The following is a 13920-nucleotide window of genomic DNA, read 5'->3' on the forward strand; positions in this document are numbered from 1 at the left end:
ATGTCTCTTACAAACAATCACACAATTTATGACTATCAATATGTATTTAATCAGACTGTGATAAGATATAGCCTAATGATAATAACAGCAACACTTATTTAGGTTAGATTAGGTGTCGATATCAGGTGTCGTTAAAATAAGGTAGCGACAAAGCGTCGAGTCTGCTGCCAGCCAGCTGTCAATCATAGATGTAAACACGCCCTTTTTAGATTTGTTAAAATAACATTAAAAAAAATAATTTCAGCGAGAAAAGAAAAAATAGTGTGTATTGAATCATCTTGAAAACTATTTTTTCGAATAAAAAGTTGTAGATGCAAAAATAGTTTTAGGTGAGAAAAGTGACACGGAAAGTTGGCTACTTGCCCAGTGAAATACATGGAGATGGGCGGAGTTACGCATTGTACTGCAACCAGCCACCAGGGGGCTCTGGACTAGCGCTCGCATCACTCTTAACAGACGGCACACTGTCCAGTTCTATATATACAGTCTATGGTGAAAGCAGACAGGTTGATCAGTTGCGTTCTGAAGAATGTTTGATTCAAGTTCAGTGTGTGTGTGGAAAACTATTTGTTTCTCAGCAAAAGCCATGAAACGGTAAAGGGCAGCAAATTGTTTTAAAAAGACATAATTTATGAAGTTTTTTTTTTTTTTTCTCTCGTTTTGGCTTCACATTGGGTTTGCATCCAGTTTGACCTGTCAGGATTTTCCGATAGTGATGGCAATCTCGTGATCCTGATATTGAATTTTAATTTCTGCACGTGTAAGCTAGGGTACTGTGCTTGAAGTTAGCTGTGGCAGTAGGGCTGGGACAACGCGTCGACGTAATCGATGACATCGACACAAAAAATATGTAGACGCAAAATATGCGCGTCGATTCGTCAAGCCTAACGTGTGCTGCTTAATATTTTTAATTTTACACCTTCAGTGCTGGGCGCCACAAAATCAAAACCGGCCAGCACACATTGATGTATGTGGTACTATTTAAATTAAAGATAACATAAAATAATTTAATTGAGCTGCACTTATTTTTACTCACGCAGCCTTTCCTCGCCCCGCCCGCTCTCTCTCGTAACGAGCCCGCTGCTCCTCTTCTGCATGTGCATTTAACAAAATATTCACGATTGTTGAAGGATTGTTGTTGCCACATAGAAGCACTGCACTGCATAGAACACAGTGGGCTAAATTGCTATTAAATCCGCTTAGCATCGTGACCATGCTGCGCAAATTTGTTCGAAACTGCTGCATTAAAGTTAAAGTAAACTCTGCTACGGTCTTTTCACAACATAGTAGCCTACATTGAGGAGACTAAACTAAGTTAAGTTACAGTATGCAATCAATCAGTATCTCAAATCTAACGTTAGAATACTGTTTGGATGTCAAGTTTAGCATGATTACTTACAGCTGCTTGTATTTCGTTACTCAGGCTCATTTTATTGACTCTGAATGTTTGCAAAATCCCGATTGTAAACGGAAAGGTGTTTTCCAAGACTCAAAAGTGCTTGTCCCAAGGAGAAGTATGAACCGTTATTTAACTAACTATGAATTGCATCCACACATCAGCAGCCTTTTAACTGTGTTAATGTTAATTGTAAGGATTTCCTCACAAACATTTTAAAGTGACGGGCACTCAATTAGATCTATACACTACTGAACTTTATTGAATGCTACCTCTGACTAAGAATGCATTACTTTGCACTTGTATAGTCTTTCATTTTGGAATCTTAAGAGCAATAAACATATATTGCAATGTTTACCTCCGTGAACCTTGCCCCATGTCATCCAAATTATATTTCGGGATGGCCATCTCACCATGAGAAAACGTATGGTCACAGTGTTGAGAGATTAAAGCTTTAGCATGCTTGATAAACATCAGTCTTGCACATAATATTGAGCTGAATTTTAAGTGGAAATGGCCTACAGTAGCATTGTGCTGATAGATAAAAAGTCGCCTATTTAAAGGCACAGTCTGCATTTTAATCCTTAGCCTTAATTTTTAGCCTACACAATCCTGGCACAGTAGCCTGTAAAAGTTAGGGCCTACCATTTATTTTAGGAGGAGAGGTGTTGGACCTACAATGGGAGGAGAGAGAGCGGTGTAATTCAATTCTCTTTGGAACTGAAATATCAACAACCTTCAAATTGCAACCTCTTCAATTAGCATCAATATCAGTAGGCCTATCACATGATTCACTGTTTTGCACATAGGCCCTGAGGACTATTAGGGGGCAGCCTATATATTATCATCAAGTAGGCCTATACTAAACTAGATGTACCGCAGAGCGGTACAAAATATGACCGCCCCCCAGTCCAGCACATTTTTTCCACAAAAATAAATCACGCTGAAAGGCCTATATGATTCTAACTGTCTCACTAAATTGCATTATCCACACTCAATTCCCACTGGTATCTGCTAGACAACAAGTACCAAAACATGATTAGTTTATAGATTTCACATGTAAAATTAATTTTATACAACCCCACCCCCATCTTGCCTGTTCATAATTCTGAGAAATTCTTGTGTGCATGTGTGCGTGTACATGTTTATGTTTATGTGTGTGTGTGTGTGTGTGTGTGTGTGTGTGTGTGCGTGTGCTTGTGTGTGTGCCTGCGTATGTGCCTGTGCATGCAAGCGTACATATGTCTATTGTGTGAGTATGTGTCATACGTATGATTACTGTGAATGTATGTGTGTGTGTGTGTATCTGTTTGTGCACATGAAATGGGTTAACATGACCCCTGGAGGCAAACATACGGAAAAAAATGGTCATCCTAGGCCCTACAGTTCTCAAGATATTCACAGAAAACTGTGTCTGCCCTACCCTCCTTTCGGGGGGTCCAGTCCAGCGGGGGGGCTACAGATCAAAACGAAAAACGACGGTTCCATGCTATCCATGTGGGGTTACATGCCCACCAAGTTTTGTGTACCCCGGTCTTTCAGTGTCCCGGGAATCCTTGTTGGTGTACGTCACTAAATGTACACATAAATTATTTTATTGTAAGGCCCCCCATGAACGAAAGTACACAAAACTTGGCATGCATTCGGAGGGTGTCATAATGATCCTACACTTTTAATTTTGTGCAGTTTTGACCTTGTCAGCCAGAGATATTGTGATGAAAACACCTAATTTTTTGCTTTTTAATTTTTAACTAGGTGGCGCTATATATGAAATAAGTGGTAATGGGATGGGTTGACATGCCCCCTTAAGACCAACATACAAAAAAAAGGTGGACCTCATAGGCCCTACGGTTCTCGAGATATTCACAGAAAACTGTGTCTGCCCTACCCTCCTTTCGGGGGTCCAGTCCAGCGGGGGGGCTACAAATCAAAACGAAAAACGATGGTTCCATGCTATCCATGTGGGGTTACATGCCCACCAAGTTCCGTGTACCCCGGTCTTTCAGTGTCCTGGGAATCCTTGACGAAAATTTGGGCATGCGAAAAAAAAAAAAAAAAAAATCTGACTAAACCTATATGACCGCCGCTTCGCTGCGCGGTGGTCATAATAATTTCTGGGGTGAGCCTATTTGCTATGGTAACCTAGCAACCTGTGTGTGTGCACGCGTGCGGTGTGTGAGGGTGCATGCATGTGAGGGGTTCTTTTTTAGGCATACTGTCTTGCAATTGAACGTGAATAAGTTTACTAGGCTACTTAAAAACATCAAAGCTAAACATTTATATCACGACATCGCTACAAATATTGTATGTGATTAAAATCAGCCAACATCAATGTAGGCTATAGGCTACGTAGATAGATAGATAGGCTAGATAGACTGATTGAGCCTACATTATAGACGCTTGGTGAAACAGCATGGAGTGGATGTTTTCGGTTCAGATGCTCGTTCTTTTCCTTTTTGAGTATGTAATGATCCCAAAACCTTACTTGAAAACTTTAGACATTCTCTGCCATTTATGGACATCTTGACTCCGCAATCGCGCCAGCTAAATTCAGAATGTATCACGATTCACACGCTAGTGGTGTGCTTCCTGAGCAAGTCCGTGTGGAACAATCAGATCCCTGTGCGTATAGTGTGCGTCATAGGAATTTAATGAGGCTTCGAGGCAGGGTTTTTGCCTCGAGTAATTTTTGTAATCGAGTTATTCGAGTAACTCGATGAATCGTTTCAGCCCTAAGTAGAACCAACGTTATGGTCATTTTAAAAACATGTCATTTTTTACCCTGACCAGAATGTGTGAAAGATGTTGCGAAAATATAATAGCGGGTGAAAAACTCATTATTTTGGCCATCAAACCAACCAGGAAGTAAACTGAAATGACCATGGGACCTTTGTATGGAAGTCATTTCCTTTCCAGGGATGGGTAGACTAACTAGATCAGCAACAGCGCCATCCATCCATAGACCGTAATCCACCCATTGACTTGCATTATAGAGAGTAGTGTCAACATGACTTTGAGGAGGGATATCTCTCTGACTGATAGTTTTAGTAAACATTTCAATGGTATTTATTTCAGAATAAGTGTGTGTATAATTTTAATTAGTAAAAGTTTACTCTATATTAGTTTTTTGCCAATCATTTATTTAAAAATAAATAAATTCATATTTGATGTTTTTTGCTCATGTTTGTGTATATAGTTGGTTAAAATGGAATTAAAATACTTTAATAATATTGCTTAGGTTGTGCTGGAAAAAAAGATATAACTGAGACCTCTATAAAGTCATTACAACATAATAATGCAAAAACCTGCAAAGAATGGCTGGAGTTCTAAGGTTTATTATAAGTTATAAACAAAACATGTTATAAACTGAAAAAATCAATTGTCATTGTTGGCAAAATGATCATGATGGCCTATATATTTCAGACATGTCTGGTTTAGTCTTCTTTAGGCCTAGGCTACTTTGCTCTTTTATAAATTAGTTCTTTAGGCCTTATAAGCTGTATTGTAATATCCTATAATGTTTTAAATATATGTATCTCAATTTATCAATAGTTCCCATAAAAGTTATTAGATGTCATCATTTAAGGGGTTATTTTTCAAATGTTTTTCATGCCCCCAGACCCCCCTAGTATTTGGGGCAAAATAATTTCCTTTTCTAAGGCCCTTTTCTAGTTCCACACCTGCATAGGATGTGCCTCATTAATTTTAGGAATTTTAGGTGATATAAATGCATACAGTAGCCTACACTATAGTACTCAAACCATAAACGCTACGTGCTGCATATATTTTCCTGCTTTTTTACCTTTGCCAATCACATCCCTGATTTGTGAAAGGTACCAAAACAACTGACCCGTACCGTACCATTTTTGGCACCCTTCCGTTGGGGCACCAAGCATAATGGTATGGTATCTAAAGTCGCTTTTCCACTGGATGGTACCTGCTCAATTCGCCTCGACTCTACTGGGTTTAGGTGTTTCCTTTTCTTTTTTTTTTTTTTTGTTTACTGGGTTTAGGTGTTTTCCCGAGCGGGTCGGGGTGGGATCCGGAAAGGACCACAGGGCGGGAATCGAACCCGGGTCGCCGGCGTACGGTGCAGGTGCCCCAGCCAGTCGCGCCACTGCTGGGGCCAGGTGTTTCCTTTTCTACTGCAGCACAGCACCCCCATAATCTAGCTGGTTGCCATAGCAATATCAATGCATCTTTGTACATATAAGTATTATTCAAATATAATAAATCCATACACATAGGTTACATAAAACTACCCAAAACCCTTTCTTGTGAGTCATATACTGTCTCACATATACTGTTGTTTTATAGTGAAGCGTCTTCGTCTTTACATCATGAATGGATGCATGGATACGTGTCGTTTTTTAAAAAAACTCTATGCTGTTAGATAATTTACCTGAAGTAAAGCTGTTTCATAAGTTAAAATCAGTCTCCATTTTCCTTTAAGAATATGGTCTTTGTACTTACAGTACTTATATGTTAATATCTATATATAATCAGGTTGCTAGGTTATGGGTACGCAGGCGAGTCCCGCCGCTCCGTGTGGCAATTTGTTTTTGTTTGATTTTTTTATATTGTTTTTGCTTGTTGAATTTTCATAATTTTATGTAATTTTTTGTATCTACTCTTTAAGGTTCTCTAAGCACGATGGGTAACGTTAGCCTGGCTAATGTCATACCCTCATCTCAAATGAGACGGGGTCTGGAAACTAGGCATTCATTTTTTTGTATTTCAAACGAATGGTTTACGAATGCCAAGAGCCGTTTATTGGGCGCTACGAATGTCTATCAAATGCGTCTGTACGTGGCTCATAAAGGCTACGGTGTGTCGTCATCGTCTTACTGCCCTCCCTCCGTTCTGTGATTGGTCCCCTAATTGAGAAAATTTGCTCCATGGTATCCAGGCTGCCTAGCAGCGTGAATTAAATCGCGTGCGCAAGGCAGCATGGGAAAACCCAGGCTTAGGGTAACATCATTTCTGTTGATGTTTCAAACAAAGCAGAGAGCTAGCTCGCCCCTCCCTCCCATCCAACTGAAACTGTCATGAACACGCATCTTGTCGGAGACTGGCTGGAACAGTTTGTTATGTTCCATGGTCCAGGCTGTTTTATTGCAGTTTTGGGAGCCTGGGCTGTCCAGGAGCCACGTTTTTTACGTGAATTCAGGGGGACAGGCAGCTAGCGGATCGTGAGGAGAGGTTTGCTGTATGTGACAAAAAATGTTCAAGCTTAGAAACCGCGTAAAGTTAGGCTTATTTGCTTTGAATGGGTGTCAATTCTAGTGCATTCTCTCCTGGTGTTAAGCTTATCGTAGTAGCAAATGTCTGCATTAGGCTAACGTTAACGTTTATTGGAGTGGGGAGCCTTGGTTGAACTGCATTGGACTGTGAATGGTGTGTACCGTCTCCATTTCTGCCTACCTGAAGTCCGACTGCAGCTAATTCAGAGCTGCCACTTCAGTGTCTGGGCAGAGAGATTGCCCGGGGCTGAAGACACTGGTCTTGCCTCTGTGGAAACTTGTTCATATTCCCAATGTCTACCGACCCGTTGCTGAGTGGTCATGCTAGCTGCCTTAACAAGCCTCTGACTGGTGGGGATGGAGATGTGAAGGTTTTCACACTAGCGATGGAGGATCTGTCGCTTTTGGGGGTTCGCCAAGCTGCTGATCTGCTAAATGGCTTCAATATTTACTCTGCCCGGAGAGCAACAGCTGACCCGTGTTTCCGTGAGGTCTGGCCTGTTTGGACATTCAAGAGTACCTGACCCCATGTTACAGCCAAATTTGCAATGGACTGTTCAAGAACACAATGTTGCTACTTAAGCTGTTCAATGCCAGGAGAGTCACCAATTCCCATGATTTAGTCTATTTGTATTTTATTTTATTTTAAGTGTGTTTTGTAAATTGTTTTGTGAATTGTCTGTTTTGCTTTTTCTTTTTACATTTTATTATTATTTGTTATAGCCTATTTATTTAAAATAAATGTTCTGGCTTATGGGTACGCTGGCAAGTCATGCCGCTCCGTCCAGCCCCTGGATTTTTTTTTTTTTATTGTTTATTAGGCCTATTTCTTTGTTCATGTCTATCTGTGCTAGGTTCGGGTACACTGGCGAGTGACGCCACTCTGTCCAGCAGCTTGTTTTTATTTGTTTTAATTTAATTACTTTAGTTGTTAATGTGTTTGTCTCTGAACAATATGGTAACTTTATGACAGACAATCACGTTATCATTACTGTACTGTATGATGTTGTGTGTTTTATGAGCGTTTGGGTTGCGCTCTGTGCTTATAAAAATGTGCTATATAAATAAACTTGACTTGATTTGACTTAATGTTGTCTTGCAGGTCCACCAGAGAGTCCATCAGATCTTGAATTTGAGAGGAGGTTCCACCAAAGTTGTCCGTCATATCATGCGGGGTAAGATATAGTCCACACAAGATTCTCCATAGCTTCCATTTTCGTCATCTTTCATCTCGTCGCTGATTGGCCAGTCTTTTTTCCGGACCTGATGGAAATGTGAATTTTGGTGCTCTAGATTAGTATCTCCCCGAAAAGAGATCACTCAATAAAATGACCATCAATCACCAATCAAAATTCAGCCCAAAACCAAAACATGCTTGTGCCAACACAGTTTGATGTAATATTCAATCTATAGTGGGCTCTACAGTAACAAACATTTCAGAATCTCCTGACCTGCTTGGGAAAATATGTTATGAAGTAAACATTCAAAGTTTACTAAGTAAACATTCAAACATTACTACAGTCTCTGGATGCGTATCAAATTTTGTGAATTTCTCTATATAGTGAGCACTGCAACTATGATCTGCAATGTTGCATTACAGGCTAATTTAATCCCTCATTTGACCCAGTGATGGTAAACGCAACTCCTACAGACTCATAATCTTCTACAACACTCGCTATTCAGATTGACTTGAGTCTCGATCATCTAGAGCATAGAAATTCTGTTGATGAATGAGCCCTCCCCACTAAAAATAGCCTAAATAAATTTAAATTTGAGAGCTATAGCCTACAGTTAGAGCGTAGTCAACAGTTTGAGAAGCATGGTTGTAATTTTGATAGTGATTTAATCATGATTTAAGCCTCCCATAATAGGCCTGAAGTTTGCCTACAAAAAAGACCCAAAGCTGCTATCATTGCCCATATAAGGAGATCTGGGTGCTAATCAAAGCTAACTACCTATTGCAAGTTGCAGTGAAAGTTTGCTCTGGAGTAGCAAAAATCAAAATTCGCCATCTTAACGTGTTCAGAAAATAAGTCCCGACAGGGAGAACAGAACCCCGACGCGCAGCGGAGGGATATGAAAGACGTTAATCAACCCGTTGCCATTAACAGCGGTGATATACTTTGCCGGTGATTTATATAGATTTAACATAGGCCCGAACATTGGGAAGAAATGGAACTTTCTGCAGCACTCTGAAGAGCCGTGTAATAAACATGATAAATGCATAAGTTAGTCAGATGTGGAGAATAGAACATGGTGTTTAAAGCCACCTGAGGTGTACGTTACAAGAGATGGGATGGTTACATATCCAGTATGATAATGCATGAATCCTATTTAGTGTCAGAAAGTTCAAATAGTCCAGTGTAGGAAATTGAATTGTCCAGGGGGATTAGGAGTTGTCATAGGGCAAGTGGTGGGTCGGTCGGGGGGGGCAGTAATAGGCGATGATAGGGCAGTCGTAGGGATGGGACTTCAGGTGAGATGAGGGCCAAACACACAGATGGCTGATGACTGGTTAATATCAATAAGTATATCAATGGTACTATGTAGTGTTATACCCAGTGTTGGGAAAGTTCACTTTCTACATGAACTGGTTCAGTTCATAATTCAAAATTTTGAACTAAGTTCACAGTTCCAAAAAATTAACTAGTTCGTAGTTCTTTTTTCCATATGTTACTGCGAGCTATTATTTTTCAAAATTATTGCCACAGCCCATATAGAACCACAGACAGCAATTATTTTATCAGTTATAACACTGAAACTGTGCATCAGATTTCATCTTCATATCCATTTTGAATCCTTATCCAACCAGGGTTTACATTAGCATTGAGGGGACAGAATTTCCCCATTGTTGCTTTAATTATCATTATGATAATAATAATAATAATAATAATCACAGTTATTATTGTTATACATGCACTTCAAAGCAGTTAATGTTTAAAGTGCTAACATTGCTGCTTTACTAATGTAAAATATAATTACAATAGTTGCATTGTATGCTTTTGCATGGTTGTGTGATGCTTGCACGAGAAATACTTCTCAAAACAACAGCAATTATATTGGTGCCATTGTTCTGGGATGTTTCCCTAATGCAAGCATCATACACTGGTAGGCAAATGGAAAAAATATTGACATGCTTTTTAATTAAATTTCATTTGAATGCCTGAATGTAAGGATTCACTGATCTGCAGATCTTTAACAGGAAGACTAATTATGCTACAATAGCTTTTGGCCATGTTATATTCAAATTTGACTATACAATACTCAATGCTAGACAGTGTATTATGTCTCTGCTCTATTTTCATGGAAGTTGCAAGAATCCACGTCGTTCTATTAAATGTCGTTACATAATTAAATAGCCTTCCAACCGGTTGGAGCGGTGCTTTGCTACCAACGTTATCAAGTGGTTGAGTTTCTCGCACAGACGTGCGCATGCATAGAATGAACGCTCATACCACCACTTAATTGTATGCCTCTATGTTTGATTAGCAAGTATTTCCTCCTGATTGCAGAAACGTTTGTTTCTTTTTCTGGCGGTAGCCTACATGGTTCCTTGATCAATTGCGCAGCAAATTATCAGACGAAGCACCGGGCACAATTTCACTCCGTGGCTGGCTACATATTAAGGCCTGTTTACGGTATGTTTTAGCCGGGGTTCCCGGAAGGCTCTATAGAAATCTGGCACCCTATTGAACGTTAAACTGAGAGAGTGTGCCGTTAACAGACACCAGAATGAACGAGTTTACAGTAACGTTCATCAGGCAGTCATGAACTATCGTTCAATGAACACGTTCAGGCACAACACTGGTTATACCATAGTGAGAATAGGCGAGAGAGAGGAGAGGGAGGGGTTGTACGGCGTGACACATGAAAAGTCCATGACTGCACTATGCCATAGCAGCATAACTAAGGCATGGTGAAGGGTAGTCGACACCAGTGCAGGTATGGTCAGTGACCACAATCACACACCTGACTGGGGTGCCAGTCACACGAGGACTCAGCAGGGTGGTCCATTCCAAAAAACCCTGAGGTGGGTGAAGTTCCACACCACACCATACCTAACTATGGGAGGCACTAAAGAGGTATGTTTTAAGTCTAGACTTAAAAATAGGGAGGGTGTCTGCTAATCAAATTGAGGGAGGGAGATTATTCCAGAGGATGGGTGCGTGGTAGCAGAAAGCTCTGCCTCCTACTGTAGTTTTTGAGATTACAAGAAGTCCAGTATTCTGTGATCGTAGCGGTCTAGGTGGGTTATATGGGACTAGGAGATCTTTAATATTATTCAGGTCCCGGTCATTTATGGCTTTGTATGTTAGAAGTAATATTTTGAAGGCAATGCGACTTTTAACAGGCAGCCAGTGTAGAGATGCTAGGATAGGGGAACAAATTCTTCAACCATAGAATGCTGTGCAACAAAACAAATCAAGCTCCCTAAACCTGTCTGTCCGTGCAGTAAGTTTCAATTACACTAGAGGTCGCTTTCAGGATTCTAACTGATTTCAGTAATATTGTGTTAAAAAGGCAATTTGTAAGTATCTCATTTTAATAAGTGAGTTAGTTAAATGTATGTACATTACTACAATGTACATTCCTTTTAAAAGTTAGATAGGTTGGTCATCCCTTTCCTCAATGAACGAACTGCCTCTGATAGCATGACTTGCTTACCTTCACTTTTAATGAAGAAATATGCACAAAACATATTGCAGTGGTCCCTTAACTACGGCCCACCACCTCATTTTGGATGGCCACACAAAATGTGTCTGTGGTATATAGCATCTGGCCCGCACAGGAGTATGACACCGTCAAACTATAACATCCTTAATTTCCCCCATTCATTCTCTATGGTGAGTCTTAACAGTACACATGTAATATTTTTTTGTCCACTGGTGGTTGTTTTGGTGCTGTTTCGAGTTTGCCATTGAAAACGGAATGACGTGTAGGCCTACCTGCAAACAATGTAAGATAGGCATATGCTGACTGCATCAGTGCTCAAAATATTCTAAAAGTGTATAAATTAATTGTTAATAGGCCTAACTTCTATTCAAGTCATATTTCTGGGACTTTCTGGGATAATTATTTCTATTCAATATATATTTTGTGTATTCATATTATTCACTTGTTGAAATGTCCATACAAAGACAACAGAGTTCACATAGTTCTCACCAGGTGAATGAAAGTTAGAATGGTGGTCATTTCAGATGTTTTTTCCAGCTCTTCCTAAAATTCTTAGTTTGAGAACTTAAAATTATTTGTAGGATATTGCTTGTTTACAACTTGAGCTATGTAAAGACACAGGGTTCAGAGTTCACACGTTGAATAAAATATACTTTTGGGAAAGCTAAAGTCTTTTTATTAGTATTATTTCATTTGAGCTATTTCCATGTTGAATTACATTTTATATTGATATGGCATGATGGCAATATAAAATAAATACAGCTAACAATGGTATTAGATATAAATAGCCTATGATTAAATGTAATGGATTGATATTCAACTAGGGTACACTGTACACTATGCAATATTTTTACCTTTATGAAGCAAATTTGATGGTGAACGAACTTGTAATAGGCAAATCGTTCACCTATCATAGCTATACATTAGACATTGCGAGTCGCTACCGAGAAAACCAGCAATGCAACTTCAAGACCGATAGCCTAACCAATATCGCAAGAATTGTGAAACATTACCTTGTCAGCAGATATAGGCCTTTGGAGATGTAGCTGTGTGTATAACCACTATGTGTTCACAGGATATTGTGAGTATAGGTTTTCATTGCATGAGAATACATTTGATGACAATGAATTTCTGAACTAAATGAGAACTACTTTTTTACAGAATATGTGGAAAACATTGGAAATGGGAAGAATGAGGAGTTCAGAGAAAATGAACATAGAAGAATTATGGAACTTGTTGAAAACTTCTGACATGCTTAAGATAAAGTGGTTTTCTTTTTTTACTTTATTAATGAGAAAAAAATATTTGCTGTAGGAAATGCCATTGATTCTGAACAGACACTCGTACCATGAGTTAGTCATGGACTTAATACAGGAGAATAGAAGTAACCAGATCTGTACAAGCACTGTAATTACTTGTATGAATAAAACAAGTTTTGTATTTGCCACAAAATGAGAAACTGTTGTTTTTTGTGCATTACCAGTGTTGGGGAAAGTTAACTTTCTACATGAACTAGTTCAAAGTTCATTTCACAAATTTTGAAATGAACTAGTTCAGTTCATAGTTCATAATTAAAAATTTTGAACTAAGTTCACAGTTCCAAAAATGAACTAGTTCATAGTTCTTTTTTCCAATGTCTTGGCTGTCTTTTGATTTTTTTTATTTGCTTGCACATACCTTGAAAGGCTAGCCGGGTCCTTCAGTTCAATGTGCCGTTTCAGGTTTGCTGTGGATGTGACACACACACACACATACACACAGACACACACTCACTCTCTCTCTCTCTATCTCTATCTGTTAAACACTAGGCCTATTACTCTCTTCATCACTGTATCTATCACAATATATCTATCATGCTAACTATCCCACTAACACACTATCAATCACAGATCACTATCTATCGCACAATCATGCTATCTATCACACTATCAATCTATCACACTACCTATCTATAATACTATCTATCTCTCTTTATCCATCATCTGTCTGTCTTCTAGCCTCCCCATGTAGTTAGCCTAACTTCTATGTCTCACTCTTTTACTCAAAAAAGCTTTCATTCTGCCATTGTTAGACAGACTATCTTTTAATTTCTTTATCTTTTATTATCTCTTCCTTTCCATCCAACCGTGCACTTTTGTCTATATTAATATCTTTTCCTGCCCCATCTCTTAAAATCATCTGCTAAATCCCATTCACTTTACGTCCTGAATTTCTTCTGTTTATCCCCTCGATCACTCACACACTTTTACCTCCTTTTCTCCCTTAAGCTGTCTACACTTATTTGTTTCTTTCTATGTGTGTTTGTTTTCATCACCTTCTATATTTCAAATGCCCTCACAAAGCTTATCTTTTTATACCTTTACCAATATATGGACATGTTCAACATCATTAGCAACTTAAAAATCTTTTACTTGTGTAAAACTTTTATTTTTTATTTAATTTTTTGCTTTGCAAGCACTATATTACCCTCATGAAATGAAAATATAACAGTTTATTAATCTCTCTACTTTACTACTACTACTTTCTATATTTTTAACTATATGAGATCCTTGAGTCATTTGGTGCGACCACTCATGTGGTGCAACCAATAATAGCAATAACTGTGTT

The 13920-nt window shown here is 38.9% G+C and overlaps 1 protein-coding gene across 3 annotated transcripts in view; it reads left to right on the top strand.

The window, feature by feature from the left end:
• The window catches only part of ctnnbl1 (catenin, beta like 1), a 117791-nt gene extending 105026 nt beyond the window's left edge, over nucleotides 1–12765 (top strand). For all 3 annotated transcript variants that reach the window (XM_042098228.1, XM_042098226.1, XM_042098227.1), the window contains exons 15-16: nucleotides 7742–7814; nucleotides 12475–12765. In XM_042098228.1, the coding sequence (XP_041954162.1) occupies nucleotides 7742–7814; nucleotides 12475–12563 (162 nt within the window). In that variant the 3' untranslated portion in view covers nucleotides 12564–12765. The remainder of the gene's footprint in view (nucleotides 1–7741; nucleotides 7815–12474) is intronic.
• The last annotated feature ends 1155 nt before the right edge of the window (nucleotides 12766–13920 follow it).

Source organism: Alosa sapidissima, chromosome 7 (assembly GCF_018492685.1).
Source record: "Alosa sapidissima isolate fAloSap1 chromosome 7, fAloSap1.pri, whole genome shotgun sequence".
NCBI lineage: Eukaryota > Metazoa > Chordata > Actinopteri > Clupeiformes > Clupeidae > Alosa > Alosa sapidissima.